Here is a 20,411-nt window from a genome sequence, read left to right on the forward strand (position 1 = left end):
TAACTGTAACCTCCTAAAACAATTCCAGTATAAATAAGTTTTTCCTTCCAAAGTATATTTTTAAAATATTTTCTCTCTATAACAGAACCTTCTCAAAAATGGTACTAGATAAAATCTTCTCTTTCCCCTGTATTGGCCTAAATTATGGTAGGCTTGGCATCCGTTTTACCGCATACATGGTACTTTACTGCATGTGGTAAAAGCAGATTGCTATTCTGGTAGGTTTTAGTAAGAATTTACGCATGTCGTAGATTAGTTCATATAATGTGGAGTAATTTAGTAGTATTTTACCGAAAATCAAAATTTTCATGAAAAATAGGAGGCATGTTAGCACAAAATTTACCCATCAGTTTAAGACCTGCCTGTACCTTGCGGCAAAGTCAATTTGTATGCATTTTGCAGCTTTTAGTGGAGTTCCTATTCAGTTCCTATTCCTGTTTTAGTGGAGTTCTGATCCAGGCCGTGTAATAGAAAAGAATAGTAGAAATAAAACTTCAAATATTTCCTGGATTTTTTTTATAGGGGATGTGTAATGATTGGTGTCAGCATGAACAGATTTTCTGATTATTGGTGATCTGCAGTATCACCAATAATACAGATGTTATACCTGATTATGTGGTGATCTGCAGAATCACCAATAATACAAGTATAGCAAGACACAGGACACACAGGTGTAAGATAGTGTTTGGTGCAACAGTAAATATTGATAGAGATACCCACTATCCCAGAGGGGCTGGTAGAAGGGGGTACCTCTAAAGAACACAGTAATCAGTACTCCAGCAGGCTGGAGACACAGAGGAATAGTGATAGTTTCACCTGAGGAGCGGGTGATGCCTGGTGAGACAATCTAGAGTGATCACTCGAGGAGCGAGTGATTCTGACTGTACTGCAGCAGGTGATTCCCTGAGGGGCAGGAGATCTAGACAGTATGGTAATAGCTAGTCACCTGAGGAGCAGGTGATTAAGACTGTACTGCAGCTATCAACCTGAGGAGCAGGTGATTAAGACTGTACTGCAGCTATCAACCTGAGGAGCAGGTGATTAAGACTGCACTGCAGCTATCAACCTGAGGAGCAGGTGATTAAGACTGTACTGCAGCTATCAACCTGAGGAGCAGGTGATTAAGACTGTACTGCAGCTATCAACCTGAGGAGCAGGGGATTAGCACTGTACTGCAGCTATTAACCTGAGGAGCAGGTGATTCAGACTATACTGCAGCTATCTATCTGAGGAGCAGGCGATTCAGACTATACTGCAGCTATCTACCTAAGGAGCAGGTGATTCAGACTATACTGCAGCTATCTACCTGAGGAGCAGGTGATAACTAAACTGAGAGTCTCTCACTAGGACTAAGCTCCCTGGTGAGGGCAGAAGAGTCAGACAAGCAGGTTCGGCAACACACGGACAGATACGGTACAGAGACAGGAAGCTAAAGCAGAGTAGTAGTTCAGGCAAAGTCGGCAACTTATATCAGATAGGCAAAGGTACCGAATCAGAGAGCAGAAGAATAGTCAAACTAGCAGAAGGTCATAAAAAATAATACAATTCAATTACGGTAGTACTTTAAGCTATCAACAGAATCTGGCTAAGTGTGGATCCCCAGCTCCAGCTGGTTCTAGCACACTTTGGGATCTGACTAGGTCTGAGTGCTAACACGTAGCATATGCAACAGCAGACACGGAACAACTGACAGTCAGGTCCTATATGAACTAAACGCGCTCTATAGCGCCGCCCCGATCACTCAGCCAATCCAGAGCATAGCTGGAGTCAGCTGACCGAGTTATCAGCTGACTCCCTTTCTAGATGCATAAAGGTCCTTTCGCTCGGCACGCGCGCGCGTAGCCCTTAGTCTATGAGCGATAGAAGGACCAGGCAAAGCACCAGCATGTAACTGTGCGGCAGAAACCGCCGGCTGCGATGCGGAGATAGCCGCCATGCCGCTTGCTGTTGCGGCGGTATCTCCGCTATCCATTACAGGATGACTATAAATATACTATACTACATAATCAAATACACTGCATAATCAAATACACTATACTACATAATCAAATACAAATGCATTGCCACAGGAAGTAGTTATGGCAAATTCTATATCTGCATTTAAAGGGGGCTTAGACGCTTTCCGTGCATTGAAAGACATCCATGGCTATAATTACCAGGTAGTGCCCAGTGGTGTTGATCCAGGGATTTTATCTGATTGCCATCTGGAATCGAGAAGGATTTTTTTTCCCTTCTGTGGCTAATTGGGCCAGGCCTTATAAGAGTTTTTCGCCTTCCTCTGGATCAACAAGTATATGTTAGGGAGAAGGCTGGTGTTGTACTTTGTACCGACTGCGGTATTTTACCAACATAAATTTTTTTTACCGCACACAGCTACCAGAATTTAGGCAATTATTTATTCTCTATATCAATGTACTTCCCAGAGAGTTAGAGGAAAAGAAAATGTATAAAAAACAGATAGATAACATGAGTAATACATTGCTATTTTTTTAATTATTTCTACCTCTGTAGTAAATTGTAATAGTTCTTATGTGAAATGAAAGTAAAGACGATAACTTTACCTAATGAACTAATTATTTCTTTCCTCTTTCCCAAGGCTACTACACTGCCTACTGTTTTAAGGTAAAGGATTTCAATGTACTGAATTATTATTATTATTATTATTGATTTATAAGCACCAATATATTCCATGGCACTGTACAAAGTAAGAAACGAACCTGGGGTACATACTAATACAATGGTGTACACCAATATACAAAATACATAATTGGAGACAAAATACAAAAACGATACAAAATACAGAATTGGTAATGACAGTGATAAAAGTAACATGATGAATAAAATGTATAATGATTTTCAGGACACAATAGGGGGAGAGAGTCCTGCCCATGCGAGCTTACAACCTAAAGGGAATGGGGGGGGGGGGGAGACAAGAGGAGGGGTAGTATACAACAAACATATAGAGGCAGTGTGTTTTAGGATACCTAGCAGGAGTGCAATTTGATCTTAGGACAAAGGGAAGTCTATGCTTGTCAGAAGTAAGTTTTTAGAGAGCATTTAAAAGTATCAAAGGTTGGTGAATGACGGATGGCTTGAGGGAGGGCATTCCAGAGGAGGGGTGAAGCGCATGCAAAATCTTGTAAGTGTGAATGTGAGGAGGTTCTTCTAGAGGAGGACAACAGAAGATCATGTGCAGATCTGAGATTGCGATTGGGTTAGTATCTGGAAACTAGTGAGTATTAGGGATGGCCCGAGCGGTTCACCAGCGAACGGTTCCGGGCGAACTTTGGGTGGTTCGTGTTCGCATGCGATCACAAACTTTCCCGGAAGTTCGGTTTGCCCCCATAATGCTCCATTAGGGTCAACTTTGACCCTCTATATCATAGTCAGCAGGCACATTGTAGCCAATCAGGCTACACTCACTCCTGGAGCCACTCCCCCCCCCCCTTATATAAGGCAAGGAGCGCCGGCCATTACACTCACTCGTGTGCCTGCTATAGTGAGAGAAGGGCAAGCTGCTGCAGACTGTTTCTCCTAGGGAAAGATTAGTTAGGCTCTTGGCTTGTTAGTTTGCTCCTGGCTGATTCTTATTGCTATAATAGCACCCCACAACAGCTCTTTTGAGAGCTAATCTTGTTCTTATGATCTATTTTTTTTCTGTGTGTCCCACTGATCTAACTGACACTTGTGTTGCATAGACAGCTTTTGTAATTCATACTGTGTGTGTGCCATTACCAGGCCCAGCACATTCAGTGACTACCTGTGTGTGTGATAGGCAGCTGCACATTGTAATACCCATTACTGCACTTGTGCTGCATAGACAGCTTTTGTAATTCATACTGTGTGTGTGCCACTACCAGGCCCAGCATATTCAGTGACTACCTGTGTGTGTGATAGGCAGCTGCACATTGTAATACCCATTACTGCATATACCAAGCTGTTGTGTTGAGTGAACCCACCTCATCACTGCATATACCTACCTTTTGTGTTGAGTAAACCCACCTCATCACTGCATATACCTACCTTTTGTGTTGAGTAAACCCACCTCATCACTGCATATACCTAGCTGTTGTGCTGAGTGAACCCACCTCATCACTGCATATACCTACCTTTTGTGTTCAGTGAATCCACCTCATCACTGCATATACTTACTTAGCTATTGTGTTCAGTGAACCCACCTCATCACTGCATATACTTACTTACCTTTTGTGTTGAGTGAACCGAGCTCATCACTGCATATACCTAGCTGTTGTGTTCAGTGAACCCACCTCATCACTGCATATACCTAGCTGTTGTGTTCAGTGAACCTACCTCATCACTGCATATACTTATCTACCTTTTGTGTTGAGTGAACCCACCTCATCACTACATATACCTAGCTGTTGTGTTCAGTGAACCCACCTCATCACAGCATATACTTACCTACCTTTGGTATTGAGTGAACCCACCTCATCACTGCATATACCTAGCTGTTTTGTTCAGTGAACCCACCTCATCACTGCATATACTTACCTAGCTGTTGTGTTGAGTGAACCCACCTCATCACTGCATATACTTACCTACCTTTTGTGCTGAGTGAACCCACCTCATCACTGCATATACCTAGCTATTTTGTTGAGTGAACCCACCTCATCACTACATATACCTAGCTTTTGTGTTAAGTGAACCCACCTCATCGCTGCATATACCTAGTTGTTTTGTTGAGTGAACCCACCTCATCACTGCATATACCTAGCTTTTGTGTTAAGTGAACCCACCTCATCACTGCATATACCTAGCTGTTGTGGCAAGTGGTGTCATCAATGTCCGCCATAACAGATTCTCGTTAAAGCATTTAAAGTTAATTCATTTCAAATCCAGCAAGCCCTTGAAAGTCCTCCTGTATTGTTATTTTTGGTCACTACCTCGGGACGTGCATGCCATGCCTACTGCCTTCCTTGGATGTGTGGTGGTAGCCGTTCCTGCTCCTTTGCCCACAGCATGCCTGCTGCCTTCCTTGGATGTGTGGTGGTGGTAGCCGTTCCTTAGGCTACCACTCCAGACCGGAATCAAACCAGGATTCCCCGGCCATTACCCCTGGTCAGTCACCATGGTACTGAGAAAGTACCATCAAAAGTTTCACACAGTTGAATAAATGTCAGACTTGCCCTCCATAACACATTCTTGGCAAATGCATTCGAAATGGTTTGTCTTCCGCTGGGTCAAGGGTCCATCTGACCACAGATGCCTGGTCTGCAAAGTACAGTCAGGGCAGGTACATTACTTATACAGCATGGGTCTTAGGCTCCCACTTCGGACCGGAATTGAACCCTGATTCCCAGGCCATTACCCACTGGTCACAATGTCAGACTTGCCCTCCAGAACAGATTCTCGTGAAAGGCAAGTGGTGTCCTCATTGTCCACCATAACAGATTCTCATTAAAGGATTTAAAGTTAATTCATTTCAAATACAGCAGGGCCTCGAAAGTCCTCCTCCTATATTGTTATTTTTGGTCACTACCTCGGGACGTGCATGCCATGCCTGCTGCCTTCCTTGGATGTGTGTGGTGGTAGCCGTTTTTTAGGCTCCAACTCCAGATCGGAATAGAACCAGGATTCCTTGGCCATTACCTGTGGTCACTCACAATGGCAGACTTTCCCTCCATAAAAGATTCTCTCCTCCTTGAGGAGGAGACCAACCTGGTGAATTGCAGTGAAGGCACCATCAGACTTGCCCTCCATAACAGATTCTCGTTAAAGGATTTCAAGTTGATTCATTTCACATACACAGCAGGGCCTCAAAAGTCCTCCTCCTGTATTGTTATTTTTGGTCACTACCTCGGGACGTGCATGCCTGCCTGCTGCCTTCCTTGGATGTGTGGTGGTAGCCGTTTCTTAGGCTCCGACTCCGGACCGGAATAGAACCAGGATTCCCCGGCCATTACCTGTGGTCACAATGGCAGACTTGCCCTCCATAATTCTCGTTGCAGGTACTGAATCGCAAGCAGAAAATGTAATGTAAAAAAAATAGATGTAAGCTTTAACAATGGTAGACTTTTGGCATGTGTCCCACTCCGCCATACCCCCCTCCAGGTGTTAGACCCCTTGAAACATCTTTTCCATCACTTTTGTGGCCAGTATAGTTTTTTCTAGTTTTCCAAGTTCGCCTCCCCATTGAAGTCTATTGTGGTTCGCGAAAGTTCGCACGAACAGAACTTTTGCGGAAGTTCGCAAACCCAAAATCGGAGGTTCGGGCCATCTCTAGTGAGGATATGTACTGGGGAGACAGATTGTGGAGAGTTTTGTAGGTTAGGTTAAGAGTTTGAACTGAATGCTCTGGTTGTCCACTGAATAAAGACTGTTACCCTTGTGCAACGGTGATTTTAGGTTTGTGGATATAATAATATGGAAAATAAATAAATCCCATTATAACATTAGCAATTCTTAAGTACCGTAGTCATATTTATAATTTCTACAGATAAAGATAGTTATGACATTGTAAAAAAAATAATACAACACAAAAAAAGCCACCATCTCTTTACCCAATTCCACTCAGCTCCAGTATGACCTGCATGTACATAGTTTAAAGAGACACTGAAGCGAAAAAAAAATATATGATATAATGAATTGGTTGTGTACTATGAATAATTACTAGAAGATTAGCAGCAAAGAAAATATTCTCATATTTTTATTTTCAGGTATATAGTGTTTTTTCTAACATTGCATTATTCTATAATATGTGCAGATTACACAACACTCAGCATTCAAAATGAGTCTTTCAGAGCAGTCTGTGAACTAATGAACTCTCCTCTAGCAGAGGAAAAGTAAACAGTTCAATTACAGTTGAGATAATAAAAGTCAGATAACAGCCCTCTCCACGACTAAGTCAGTCGGAGAGCTTAATAGCCTTTTTTGCATAGAGATAACAACTGGAGTTTCTCAACTCTTCCTGTACTGGAAACAATTAGACTGATGTATCTGATCTTAATGTTTTTTTTCTTAGCTGTACTACACATACAAATCATAATATCATCATTTTTTTTCGCTTCAGTGTCTCTTTAAAAGAAATGGTTGGCAGCCCTCTCACTGGCTCACCATAGTAATTTGTCAATTAACCATTACGGCCGCACAAGGAAAGGAAAATAAGTAAGCTCTACACTATGAGTAATACAAAAAATTATGAAAATTGTATTCAATATATATCATTCCAAAAGTTTAAACCACAATTAAAAACTGGTCATACCCTCAAATTATTTCCAGTCATACACACACATATCAATATATATTATATTATGGATATCATAACAATGCCTCTATTTGTAGCAAATATTGTAATGTACTAGCACTTGGGGTGTTCAGTACAGAACATCCATCAACTGTGAACCCGGGTTCAGTAACTCCAAAAAGAGCAAAATAGTGATGATATTCGATACCAATAATAAGCCAAGTGTAATAACCAAAACCACATATTGTGTATAGTAATGATCAGTATATCAAAATAAAGCTGCAGTCAGTATAACATGCATAGTTTAAGTGAGACAGACATAATAGGTGAAGCCACAGAAAGAGGGTGCACAGGAGGTATACTTAGCCGGTCTAAGATGTATGTGGAAGAGGGTATGGAGGAGACAGGAGCCCTCGGTGGACTGCCCCACCGGTATCGCTTTTTCAAAGAGCGAGGGGAATCTCCGCAATGTACCAGCGATAGACGCCGGTCTAAATAGTGTAAGAGGGGCGCGCCAGTCGAAACGTCACATGTGGCGCTCGGAGGGCGGAACCGCCGCACGGAAGCCGATGGGGAACCAGAAGGCCACGTTGGAACGCAGAAAGGCGGAAGTAAGTATGTTATAGGTGAAAATGAAGGCAGAGACCAATACAAATGATTTACAACTCTATGCATGCTACAACTAGATGTTTTAAACAGTCAATACCAGTGCTGGAGGGAGGAAAATAACAATGATTAGCAATACAGGTATTACATAGTCCAATATTAATCATACTACTCTGGTAGACCGTATCATATATAGCCATACAGACAGCAAATTAGATCAAATGTCCATGATGCTATAGAACACTTAATGTTTTAAAGGGACCATTACATCAAAGTCTACAACTCCATCCAGAGAGATTCCAAGCAATCCAGAATGGGAACAGCGATGCAAGATTATAAAAAAAAATGTTGTAGTATTGAAATGTCCAAAAAGACAAAGGGACTGTGGTCCTTCCATCCAAACATAAACAACAACACAGGCAGAGCAGGCCAGTATATGTATAAATGTGTGTCCATCAATATAAAGGGTCCAGAACATCGCTCCAACATCAAGAAGGTAATACAGCCAAACACAGGTAGAGACAGGTACACCAGAGTATACAATCTGTTGAAAAACAAAAAGAACATTATCAATTCAGTAATCAGATAAAGCCAGAATAATCAATTTCTTCATTAAGGCCCAGCGGGGCTTTTGACTCAAGACTGAAGATCCACCTAGCCTTTTTTTGTAACAGCTTGGTGACAATGTCATCACGTCTATTGGTGGACTTGATATGTTCAAGGCTAAATACCTGCAATTGACTATAAGATCCTGCATTGTGGTCCAGAAATTGTGCAGTCACTGAGGTAAGAGTCTTGCCTTCTCTACGGTCACGTTCAGCTAATCTGAACTTAGATAAATGTTGTTGTATTCTATTTTTAAGAGCATTTCTGTTTGGCCCACATAAAGCTTTGAACAATTACATCTAAGTGCATAAACAACTCCATTGGTTTGACAGTTGATATATTGATTAAGTCTATATCTTCTGGATGCAGAAGAGTTACTTATCTCTGTTTGACGACTCATGTAGGGACAGATATTGCATGCCCCAGAGGGGTAGCTCCCTCGAACACCTGCACCAACTGCCGACCACTGCTGGACGAAAAATGGCTGGAACAAAGTTTGTCCCTAAGTGTGGGGCACCTTTTAGCAGTGATCGAGGGGTAAGGGACAATTAGAGATGAGCGTAATGACCTAATTACGAATTTCCGAAATTTCGCGAAATTACTACAATTACGATTTTAGCAGTAATCGAAATTTCGTAATTTTCGCAAATTACGCAAATTTTCGTAATTACGATTACGAAATTTAGTATTCTAAAGTTTGCAAAGGTTTCTATCCCTCTAGATGCCTAAAATGAATAACCAACCAACCTCCTCCCTCCCTCTCTCTCTCTCTCTCTCTCTCTCTCCCCAGAGATTTGTAGTATTTCAAAACCATACTCACATTCATGACATGTCCAGGGATCAAACCCAGGCCAACCACTCTCTCTCTCTCTCTCTCTCTCTCTCTCTCTCTCTCTCTCTCTCTCTCTCTCTCTCTCTCTCTCTCTCTCTCTCTCTCTCTCTCTCTCTCTCTCTCTCTCCCCAGAGATTTGTAGTATTTCAAAACCATACTCACATTCATGACATGTCCAGGGATCAAACCCAGGCCAACCACATGGAAGACAGCTATGCTCACCACCATACCACCAAACACACACTAAATAAACTGCTAACCTAAATCTTACTTGTAGACAGTCATATGAGACACATGCTGGGTGCAGGGCTTTGTGATTGGACCATGCGATAGAGTGAGGTGCAAAAATGAAATCATGCCTAGCAGAGGATGGTTTCACAGTGCTAAATGCTAGGCTGGCTGTGGTGCAATTGGTTAGTGTGTCTGGCTGGTAACAGCAAGGTTACAGGTTCAATTCCATCCAGGCATGTCTTTTCCTTTTGCGTTCAACAGTTGTCCAAACAGAGCCAACAGAGCCCCAGATAGCCATGTAGAGTTAGGTCACAGCTAGCCTGGCTGTGGTGCAATTGGTTAGTGTGTCTGGCTGGTAACAGCAAGGTTACAGGTTCGATTCCATCCAGGCATGTCTTTTCCTTTTGCGTTCAACAGTTGTCCAAACAGAGCCAACAGAGCCCCAGATAGCCATGTAGAGTTAGGTCACAGCTAGCCTGGCTGTGGTGCAATTGGTTAGTGTGTCTGGCTGGTAACAGCAAGGTTACAGGTTCGATTCCATCCAGGCATGTCTTTTCCTTTTGCGTGCGCGCGCTGCGCCATTGAACCCCATGGGGTATTTTGCGTGCGTAAAACTTTACGCATGCAAAACTTTGTGCTCGGTGTTTGGACAACTGTTGAACTCAAAAGGAAAAGACATGCCTGGATGGAATCGAACCTGTAACCTTGCTGTTACCAGCCAGACACACTAACCAATTGCACCACAGCCAGGCTAGCTGTGACCTAACTCTACATGGCTATCTGGGGCTCTGTTGGCTCTGTTTGGACAACTGTTGAACGCAAAAGGAAAAGACATGCCTGGATGGAATCGAACCTGTAACCTTGCTGTTACCAGCCAGACGCACTAACCAATTGCACCACAGCCAGCCTAGCATTTAGCATTGTGAAACCATCCTCTGCTAGGCATGATTTCATTTTTGCACCTCACTCTATCGCATGGTCCATGGTCCAATCACAAAGCCCTGCACCCAGCATGTGTCTCATATGACTGTCTACAAGTAAGATTTAGGTTAGCAGTCTATTTAGTGTGTGTTTGGTGGTATGGTGGTGAGCATAGCTGTCTTCCATGTGGTTGGCCTGGGTTTGATCCCTGGACATGTCATGAATGTGAGTATGGTTTTGAAATACTACAGATCTCTGGAGAGAGAGAGAGAGAGAGAGAGAGAGAGAGAGAGAGAGAGAGAGGGAGGGGAGGAGGAGGAGGACTGGCTGGCTGTGCTATTCATTTTAGGCATCTAGAGGGATAGAAACACTTACAAACCTGAAAAAGTAAAATTTCGGTTGAAGACACGAAATTCGTCATTACGGGAGTGAAATTTCGATTACGAAATTGTAAATTACAATTTGAAAATTAATTAAGAAATTACGAATTTGGGTCGTAATGTTAAATTTCGCATTCGTAATAAAAGCAGTTCGAAATTTCGAAAATTTCAGCTCATCTCTAGGGACAATGCACCCAATTAGATCGAGGTCAGATTGTAGAATTGGCCATGCACTTTTTAAGGCATTATGAATATCAGTCCATCCATTATTAAAAGAAGAACTGAGTCTCACCAAATTATCTCCCACTCGGGGGCTAGTGTTGATCAGCTCTGTCCGGTTCTTCATTCTGGCCACATGTAGAGCTTTTTTTATTACTTTTCCAGGGTATCCTCGGTCCAAGAACCTCTGTTGTAAGTCAAGGGCCTGTTTGTGGAAATCACAATCATTAGTACATACACGTCGCAGTCTGAGAAATTGGCTAGTTGGAATATTGTTTTTAAGAGCTCTATTGTGGGTGCTCTTATAGTGTAGGAGGCTATTTATCGAAGCAGGCTTCCTATATAAATCCAAAATAAGGGTACCGTCTTCCTGTATTTGTAACTGCAAATCCAAGAACTCTGCTTGAATTGGAGAAATCTGCATTGTTTGGAAAATTATTCAAGTTATTATTGTTTATTTCTTTCACAAACTGACTGCATAACTCGGCTGGCCCATTCCATAGAATTAAGAGATCATCTATGTAACAATAACACCCCAAAATATGGGGGTGGTATGTCACATACATCACTGGTGCACAGACATGAGTGTCACGTCCACGGCAAGTGCTGCTATAGCTGCAGGGATGTGAGGCTCACGTCTGTGCAGTCTGCGGGGCTGTGCACGTGATCGTGCAGGCGGAAGCCCACATTTCCAATGTTCTCAGCGACAGGGGGGATGTATGGCTTGGTCCCCGGAGCCAATCCCTACTTGTCCGGCGAGAATGATGACTGTTTCTGTGATCATTCTCAATTTGTGCAGCCGCGCTGCCTCCCGCTCGCTCGTTTCTGCCGCTCCCGCCTCTGATCATTAGATTAATGAATGGGAACTTTGTTTCCATTCTTCTCTCCTCTAGGCCACCGTGATCGCAGGCATCAATGAGATGCCTGGATCACTTCCTAGTAACACAGCTACACATTACTTCCTATTAAGCATACATCTTGTGGCCAAATAGTAAAATTACACCTACATATATTAGGGATTAAAAATGTTTAATATGTATGTCACAACAGTATATTATTATTAAACTAGTAAAAAGGCCTGCCCGCTAAAAAACGGGCGCTAGACCACGGCCGCTTTACCTCAGCAAGGGGCATACCGATGCGTCGCTGCTCACCCATCTCCCACCACTGTCCGAAGTATATGCACACAGGGAGATGTTGCTTGCTTGGCAGTTGGAAAAATCTGTTATTTCCCACAATGTAATGAGGTTCTCATACAGCAAACTGTCAAGTCTGGAAGCAGGGACACACACAAAGGGACAGAATGCAGAGACACAGGGGTTATATTATATAGGATTATGGGCATGTTATTAGTGATGGATGTAAAACTGAAAAAAATGCATCTTTATTTCCAAATATTGTCACCATACAGTAATATATGTGGGAAAATATTAGCTAATAGTATCAGAAAAAAGAGGGAATCAAACTATATTCACAAGATTAAGGGGCAAAATGGCATGTTGGAATATCAGGCGGACAAAATAGCAAATCTTTTTAAGAAATATTATGAGACCCTATACAATGTAAAGAAAGGTCAAACAACAGACGATCAAATACTATGTAAGCAAAAAATAGGAGAATATCTGGAGAGGTTAAAAATGCCTAAGTGGTCGGAGGAGTGTGTGGGTCTGGAACAAGAGATTACAGTAGGTGACCTCAGAGAAGTACTAAAATCAACCCTGAATGGCAAATCCCCGGGACCCGAAGATTTTACTCAAAAATATTATTCCACATATGCTAACCATTTATTGGAGCCCTTAAAGAGACACTGAAGCGGAAAAAAATATATGATATAATAAATTGGTTGTGTATTATGAATAATTACTAGAAGATTAGCAGCAAAGAAAATATTCTCATATTTTTATTTTCAGGTATATAGTGTTTTTTCTAACATTGCATCACTCTATAATATGTGCAGATTACACCACACTCAGCATTCAAAATGAGTCTTTCAGAGCAGTCTGTGAAGTAATGAACTCTCCTCTAGCAGAGGAAAAGTAAACAGTTCAATTACAGTTGAGATAATACAAGTCAGATAACAGCCCTCTCCACGACTAAGTTAGTCGGAGAGCTTAATAGCTTTTTTGTATAGAGATAACAACTGGAGTTTCTCAACTCTTCCTGTACTGGAAACAATTAGACTGATGTATCTGATCTTAATGTTTTTTTTCTTAGCTGTACTACACATATAAATCATAATATCATCATTTTTTTTTCGCTTCAGTGTCTCCTTAAGAGATGTGTTAAATAGCCTTAAGGGAGGAGGGCGTTTTTCCTCACAAAATATGGTGGCCCACATTGTAGTACTCCCTAAGGAAGGTAAAGACCCTGCCTTGTGCAAGAGCTACAGGCCGATATCGCTCATCAATTTAGACATTACATTATTTTCCAAAATTCTGGATAACAAAATTAAGGAGGGTATTCCGTCCCTAGTTCTCCCTGATCAGGCAGGCTTTATTATGGGAAGAGAGGCCAGAGTCAATTTGTATAAAGCGCTAAACATTACTCATCAGGCTCAATTCTCTAACACATCCATAGTACTCCTTTCCACAGACGCAGAAAAGGCCTTTGACAGGGTGAACTGGGGATTTACAGTGGCTTGCAAAAGTATTCGGCCCCCTTGAAGTTTTCCACATTTTGTCCCATTACTGACACAAACATGAATCAATTTTATTGGAATTCCACGTAAAAGACCAACACAAAGTAGTGTACATGTGAGAAGTGAAACAAAAATCATACATGATTCCAAACATTTTTTACAAATCAATAACTGCAAAGTGGGGTGTGCGTAATTATTCAGCCCCCTTTGGTCTGAGTGCAGTCAGTTGCCCATAGACATTTCCTGATGAGTGCTAATGACTAAATAGAGTGCACCTGTGTGTAATCTATTGTCAGTACAAATACATCTGCTTTGTGACGGCTGCAGAGCTTATCTAAGAGAATATTGGGAGCAACAACACCATGAAGTCTAAAGAACATTCCAGACAGGTCAGGGATAAAGTTATTGAGAAATGTAAAGCAGGCTTAGGCTACAAAAAGATTTCCAAAGCCTTGAACATCCCACGGAGCACTGTTCAAGTGATTATTCAGAAATTGAAGGAGTATGGCACAACTGTAAACCTACCAAGACAAGGCCGTCCACCTCAACTCACTGATCAGAAATGCAGTCAAGAGTCCCATGGTGACTCTGGATGAGCTGCAGTAATCTGTCCATAGGACAACTATTTGTGCACTGCACAAAGTTGGCCTTTATGGAAGAGTGGCAAGAAGAAAGCAATTGTGAACAGAAAAGCATAGAAAATCCAGTTTGCAGTTGGCCACAAGCCATGTGGGGGACACAGCAAACATGTGGAAGAAGGTGCTCTGGTCAGATGAGACCAAAATGGAACTTTTTGGCCAAAATGCAAAACACTATGTGTGGCGGTAAACGAACACACCATCCCCACTGTCAAACATGGTGGTGGCAGCATCATGCTCTGGGCGTGCTTCTCTTCAGCAGGGACAGGGAAGCTGGTCAGAGTTGATGGGAAGATGAATGGAGCCAAATACAGGGCAATCTTGGAAGAAAACCTCTTGGATTCTGCAAAAGACTTGAGACTGGGGCGGAGGTTCACCTTCCAGCAGGACAACGACCCTAAACATAAAGCCAGGGCAACAATGGAATGGCTTAAAACTAAACATATCCATGTGTTAGAATGGCCCAGTCAAAATCCAGATCTTAATCCAATCGAGAATCTGTGGCAAGATCTGAAAACTGCTGTTCACAAACGCTGTCCATCTAATCTGACTGAGCTGGAGCTGTTTTGCAAAGAAGGATTTAAGTCTCTAGATGTGCAAAGCTGGTAGAGACATAGCCTAAAACAGGGGTCCCCAACCACCGGGCCGCGGCCCACTGCCGGTCCGTTGGCAGCGGCGGGTCTGTCATCTCCCCCCTCTCCCCCGCGGCCGCCACTCCTGTTGCCTTATGAGCGGGCGGCCGCTTACGGATTCCCCCCGGCGCCGCTCTCCTTCAGTATATCCGATAACAGCAGCGCGTCTTGCGGAGGAGGGAAGGAGGCGGGGCAGCGGTTGCCATGGTAGCGGCTACAGGAAGCCGCTGTCCGCCTCCTTCCCTACTCCGCAAGACGTGCTGCTGCTGTATCGGAGATACTGAAGGAGAGCGGCGCCTGGGGGAATCCGGAAGCGGCCGCCCGCTCATAAGGTAACAGAAGCGGCGGCCGCGGGGGCACCACCTCCCTATACTGGGCACTTTACTAGCCATGCTGGGCAGTATACTAGCCATGCTAAGCACTATACTAGCCATACTGGGGCACTATATTAGCTATACTGTGGCACTATACTAGCCATGCTGGGGCACTATACTAGCCATGCTGGGCACTATACTAGCCATGCTGGGCACTATACTAGCCATGCTGGGGCACTATACTAGCCATGCTGGGGCGCACTATACTAGCCATGCTGGGGCACTATACTAGCCATGCTGGGCACTATACTAGCCATGCTGGGCACTATACTAGCCATGCTGGGTACTATACTAGCTATACTGGGGCACTATACTAGCTATACTGGGGCACTATACTAGCCATGCTGGGGCACTATACTAGCCATGCTGGGCACTATACTAGCCATGCTGGGCACTATACTAGCCATCCTGGGGCACTATACTAGCCATGCTGGGCACTATACTAGCCATGCTGGGCACTATACTAGCCATGCTGGGGCACTATACTAGCCATGCTGGGGCACTATACTAGCCATGCTGGGGCACTATACTACCCATGCTGGGGCACTATACTAGCCATGCTGGGGCACTATACTAGCCATGCTGGGGCACTATACTAGCCATACTGGGGCACTATACTAGCTATACTGGGCCACTACCTACCTATACTGGGCACTTTACTAGCCATGCTGGGCACTATACTAGCCATGCTGGGCACTATACTGGGGTAACTATACTACTATACTAGCCATACTGGGGCAACTAAACTCCCTATACTGGGGCAACTATACTAGTCATGCTGCCGCACCCAACCCCCCCCCCCATAACCCGCTGCGCACAACACTGTCCACTAGGCCGCACACCACCCACATCCTCCCCCTGACCCATGAATATGGTACTTTTCCCTTGGATAACTGGAGGTTACAACACATTTCACATTGGCTATACACTAAAGGAGGGGTTAGGGCATTAATTGACTTAACAGACTGGGAGAAATTATTTATACCGGACTCAAAACCCGCACATGCAATATCCCTTATATACAAAACTATAATAGAAGAATTAGGCAAAGGTAAAACAAAATTTTCGAGAGAATGGGAAAGGGATCTAGATTATACTCTGACTGAAGCTCAGGAGACTAGAATAATATATTTAGCTCATATATCCTCAATAAGTACAGGAGAGTTGTTATAAATTACTAGAGATGGCCCAAACCTCCGATTTTCGGTTCGCGAACCGCGAAAGCGAACTTCCGCAAAAGTTTGTTTCCCGTGAACTTTCGCGAACCGCAATAGACTTCAATGGGGAGGCGAACTTTGAAAACTAGAAACACTTATGCTGGCCACAAAAGTGATGGAAAAGAGGTTTCAAGGGGTCTAACACATGGAGAGGGGCATGGATGAGTGGGATAGATGCCAAAAGTCCCGGGGAAAAATCTGGATTTGACGCAAAGCAGTGTTTTAAGGGCAGAAATCACATTGAATGCTAAATTGCAGGCCTAAAGTGCTTTAAAACATCTTGCATGTGTATACATCAATCATGGAGTGTAATTAGAGTACTGCTTCACACTGACACACTAAACTCACTGTGTAACGCACCAACTGTGTTGTGACGGCTGTGCTGCACTGATGTGCACCATGGCGAGAGTGCAGGCCATGGCGATTTTCAAGCCCATATGGTCGCCGGGCTGTGGTAGGTCAATGATAGAGCAACAGTGACTGTCCATCTCCACCATTTTGTATACTGAGGGTCTAGTAGTGTGGCCACCCAGTACAGCTCAAGTACAAGCTGGAGTACAAGCTGCTCCACAGCTTGATCCACCACTCTACGCACGGCATGCTCCAGGAAGAAAGCGTACGGGATCAAGTCGCTGATGGTGCCTTCACTGCGACTCACCAGGTTGGTCACCGCCTCAAACGGCCGCATGAGCCTTCATGCATTTCGCATGAGTGTCCAGTTGTTGGACCAGAACATCCCCATCTCCCCAGAGTGTGTCCTTCTACTGTAGTTGTAGAGGTACTGGGTGACGGCTTTCACCTGTTCTAGCAGGCGAGAGAACATAAGGAGGGTCGAATTCCATTGAGTCAGGCTATCGCAAATCAGACATCTCACTGGCAACTTATATCTCCGCTGAATATCGGCAAAGTGTGCCATGGCCGTGTAAGACCACCTGAAATGCCCACACATCTTCCTGGCCTGCTTCAGGACGTCCTTTAAGCCTGGGTACTTACATAGTTATTTGGGTTGAAAAAAGACATACTCCATCGAGTTCAACCAGAGAACACCAGCCTGCTCCCTCACATATCCCTGTTGATCCAGAGGAAGGCGAAAAACCCTTACAAGGCATGGTCCAATTAGCCCCAAAAGGGAAAAAAATCCTTCCCGACTCCAGATGGCAATCAGATAAAATCCCTGGATCAACATCATTAGGCATTACCTAGTAATTGTAGCCATGGATGTCTTTCAACGCAAGGAACGCATCGAAGCCCCCTTTAAATACAGGTATAGAGTTTGCCATAACTACTTCCTGTGGCAATGCATTCCACATCTTAATCACTCTTACTGTAAAGAACCCTTTCCTAAATAAATGGCTAAAACGTTTTTCCTACATGCGCAGATCATGTCCTCTAGTCCCTTGAGAAGGCCTAGGGACAAAAAGCTCATCCGCCAAGCTTTTATATTGCCCTCTGATGTATTTATACATGTTAATTAGATCCCCTCTAAGGCGCCTTTTCTCTAGACTAAATAAACTCAGTTTATCTAACCTTTCTTGGTAAGTGAGACCTTCCATCCCATGTATCAATTTTGTTGCTCGTCTCTGCACCTGCTCTAAAACTGCAATATATTTCCTGTAATGTGCTGCCCAGAACTGAATTCCATATTCCAGATGTGGCCTTACTAGAGAGTTAAACAGGGTCAATATTATGCTAGCATCTCGAGTTTTTATTTCCCTTTTAATGCATTCCAAAATTTTGTTAGCTTTAGCTGCAGCGGCTTGGCATTGAGTGCGATTATTTAACTTGTTGTCGATGAGTACTCCTAAGTCCTTCTCCAAGTTTGATGTCCCCAACTGTATCCCATTTATTTTGTATGGTGCTAGACCATTGGTACGACCAAAATGCATGACTTTACATTTTTCAACATTGAATTTCATCTGCCATTTATGTGCCTATATAGCCATCCTATCCAGATCCTGTTGCAATATGTCCTTATCTTCCTGAGAGTTGATGATTCTGCACAATTTTGTATCATCTGCAAAAATAGCAACATTGCTCACTACTGAATCTACTAGGTCATTAATAAATAAATTAAAGAGCACTGGACCCAGTACAGACCCCTGTGGGACCCCACTGCTAACAGTCTCCCATTTTGAGTATGATCCATTGACCACAACTCTTGTCCATTAGCCAGTTCCCTATCCATGCACACAGACTTTTCCCCAGTCCTTGCATTCTCAACTTTTGCACCAAACTTTTGTGGGGAACAGTGTCGAAGGCCTTCGCAAAGTCCAAGTATATCACATCTACAGCATTCCCAATATCCACATTAGCGTTCACTACCTCATAAAAGCTGAGCATGTTAGTCAAACAGGACCTGTCTTTAGTAAACCCATGTTGACGCTGAGAAATAAGATTGTTTTCTACTATGAAGTCATGTATAGTATCTCTTAGTAACCCCTCAAATAGTTGGCATACAACTGATGTTAAGCTTACAGGTCTATAATTTCCTGGATCTGATTTTTTGCCCTTCTTAAATAATGGGAAAACGTGGGCTGTACGCCAATCCACTGGGACTCTGCCAGTTGAAAGAGAGTCACAAAAGATAAAATAAAGGGGTTTATCTATAACTGAAATAATTCCCTTAGGACCCGAGGATGCATGCCATCCGGGCCAGGTGCCTTGTCTATTTTTAATTTATTTAGTCTTGCCTTCACTTTCTGTGTTAAGTATTTAATATTCCAGTTGGAAGATTGAGACTCTTCTGCCTCTGTAATTTGCAACAGTGATGTTTCCCTTGTGAAGACAGAAGCAAAGAAAGCATTTAATAACTCTGCCTTACCTTGGTCATCCACCATTAAGTTCCCTCCTAATCCTTTAGGAGTCCAATACAGTCAACCTTTCTTTTTTTTAGAGTTGATGTACTTGTAAAACTTTTTTGGGTTAGATGTGATATCCGTAGGGATTTGATTTTCAGCTTCAATCTTTGCCAGCCTAATTTCTTTTTTACTATTTTTATTGCACTCCTTATAATTGTTTAATGCAGCCTCGGTCCCCTCCTGTTTTAGGACCTTATAGGCATTCTTTTTCATCTTCATTTTATCTCTAACCTTTCTATTCATCCATAGAGACCTTTTTTTATTCCTAGATATTTTGTTTCCATATGGGATATACATACTACAATATTGATTGAGAGTAAGTTTAAAAGCTTGCCATTTTTCTTCAGTGTCCTCCCCTTGCAGTACATTATCCCAGTTCACCAAACTTAGTGCCTGCCTGAGTTGATTGAACTTTGCTTTTCTAAAATTCATAGTTTTAGTGGTCCCGCTGTCCCACGGCCTATCAGTCACCAGATCAAACGTTATCATGTTGTGATCACTATTTCCCAAATGTTCTTGAACCTGCACATTTGATACATTATCTGGTCTACACAAATCTTTTAATGACTAGATTTAGCAGATGTGCCATGCAGGGTACATGTGTCAGCTTTCCCAAATTCAAAGCGGAAATGAGATTGCTGCCATTGTCACACACCACGTTGCCGATCTCCAGCTGTGCGCAGTCAGCCACTGATCCACCTGTTTGTTAAGGGCAGCCAGGAGAGCTGCTCCAGTGTGACTTTCCGCTTTGAGGCAAGACATGTCTAAGATGGCATGACACTGTCGTACCTGGCATGCAGCATAGGCCCTGGGGAGCTGGGGCTGTGTAGCTGGAGAGGAGATTGCAGCACCAGTAGAGTTGAGCTGCCACTCAGCCAAGGAGGAGGAGGACGACGACAGTGAAGAGGATGTAGCAGGAGGAGAGGAGGTGGCAGGAGGCCTGCCTGCAAGCCGTGGAGGTGTCACAAGTTGGTTCGCTGCACAGCCACGTACTCCCTGTTTGCCATTGGTCAACAGGTTGACCCAATGGGCTGTGTAAGTAATGTACCTGCCCT

At 43.4% G+C, this 20,411-nt stretch overlaps 1 protein-coding gene across 3 annotated transcripts in view; it reads left to right on the top strand.

Moving 5' to 3' along the window:
• Positions 1 to 20,411, top strand: part of LCP2 (lymphocyte cytosolic protein 2) — a 537,761-nt gene that overhangs the window by 403,164 nt on the left and 114,186 nt on the right. For all 3 annotated transcript variants that reach the window (XM_068277396.1, XM_068277395.1, XM_068277394.1), the window contains exon 12: positions 2,597 to 2,622. In XM_068277396.1, the coding sequence (XP_068133497.1) occupies positions 2,597 to 2,622 (26 nt within the window). The remainder of the gene's footprint in view (positions 1 to 2,596; positions 2,623 to 20,411) is intronic.

This window comes from Hyperolius riggenbachi, chromosome 3 (genome assembly GCF_040937935.1).
Source record: "Hyperolius riggenbachi isolate aHypRig1 chromosome 3, aHypRig1.pri, whole genome shotgun sequence".
Taxonomy (NCBI): domain Eukaryota; kingdom Metazoa; phylum Chordata; class Amphibia; order Anura; family Hyperoliidae; genus Hyperolius; species Hyperolius riggenbachi.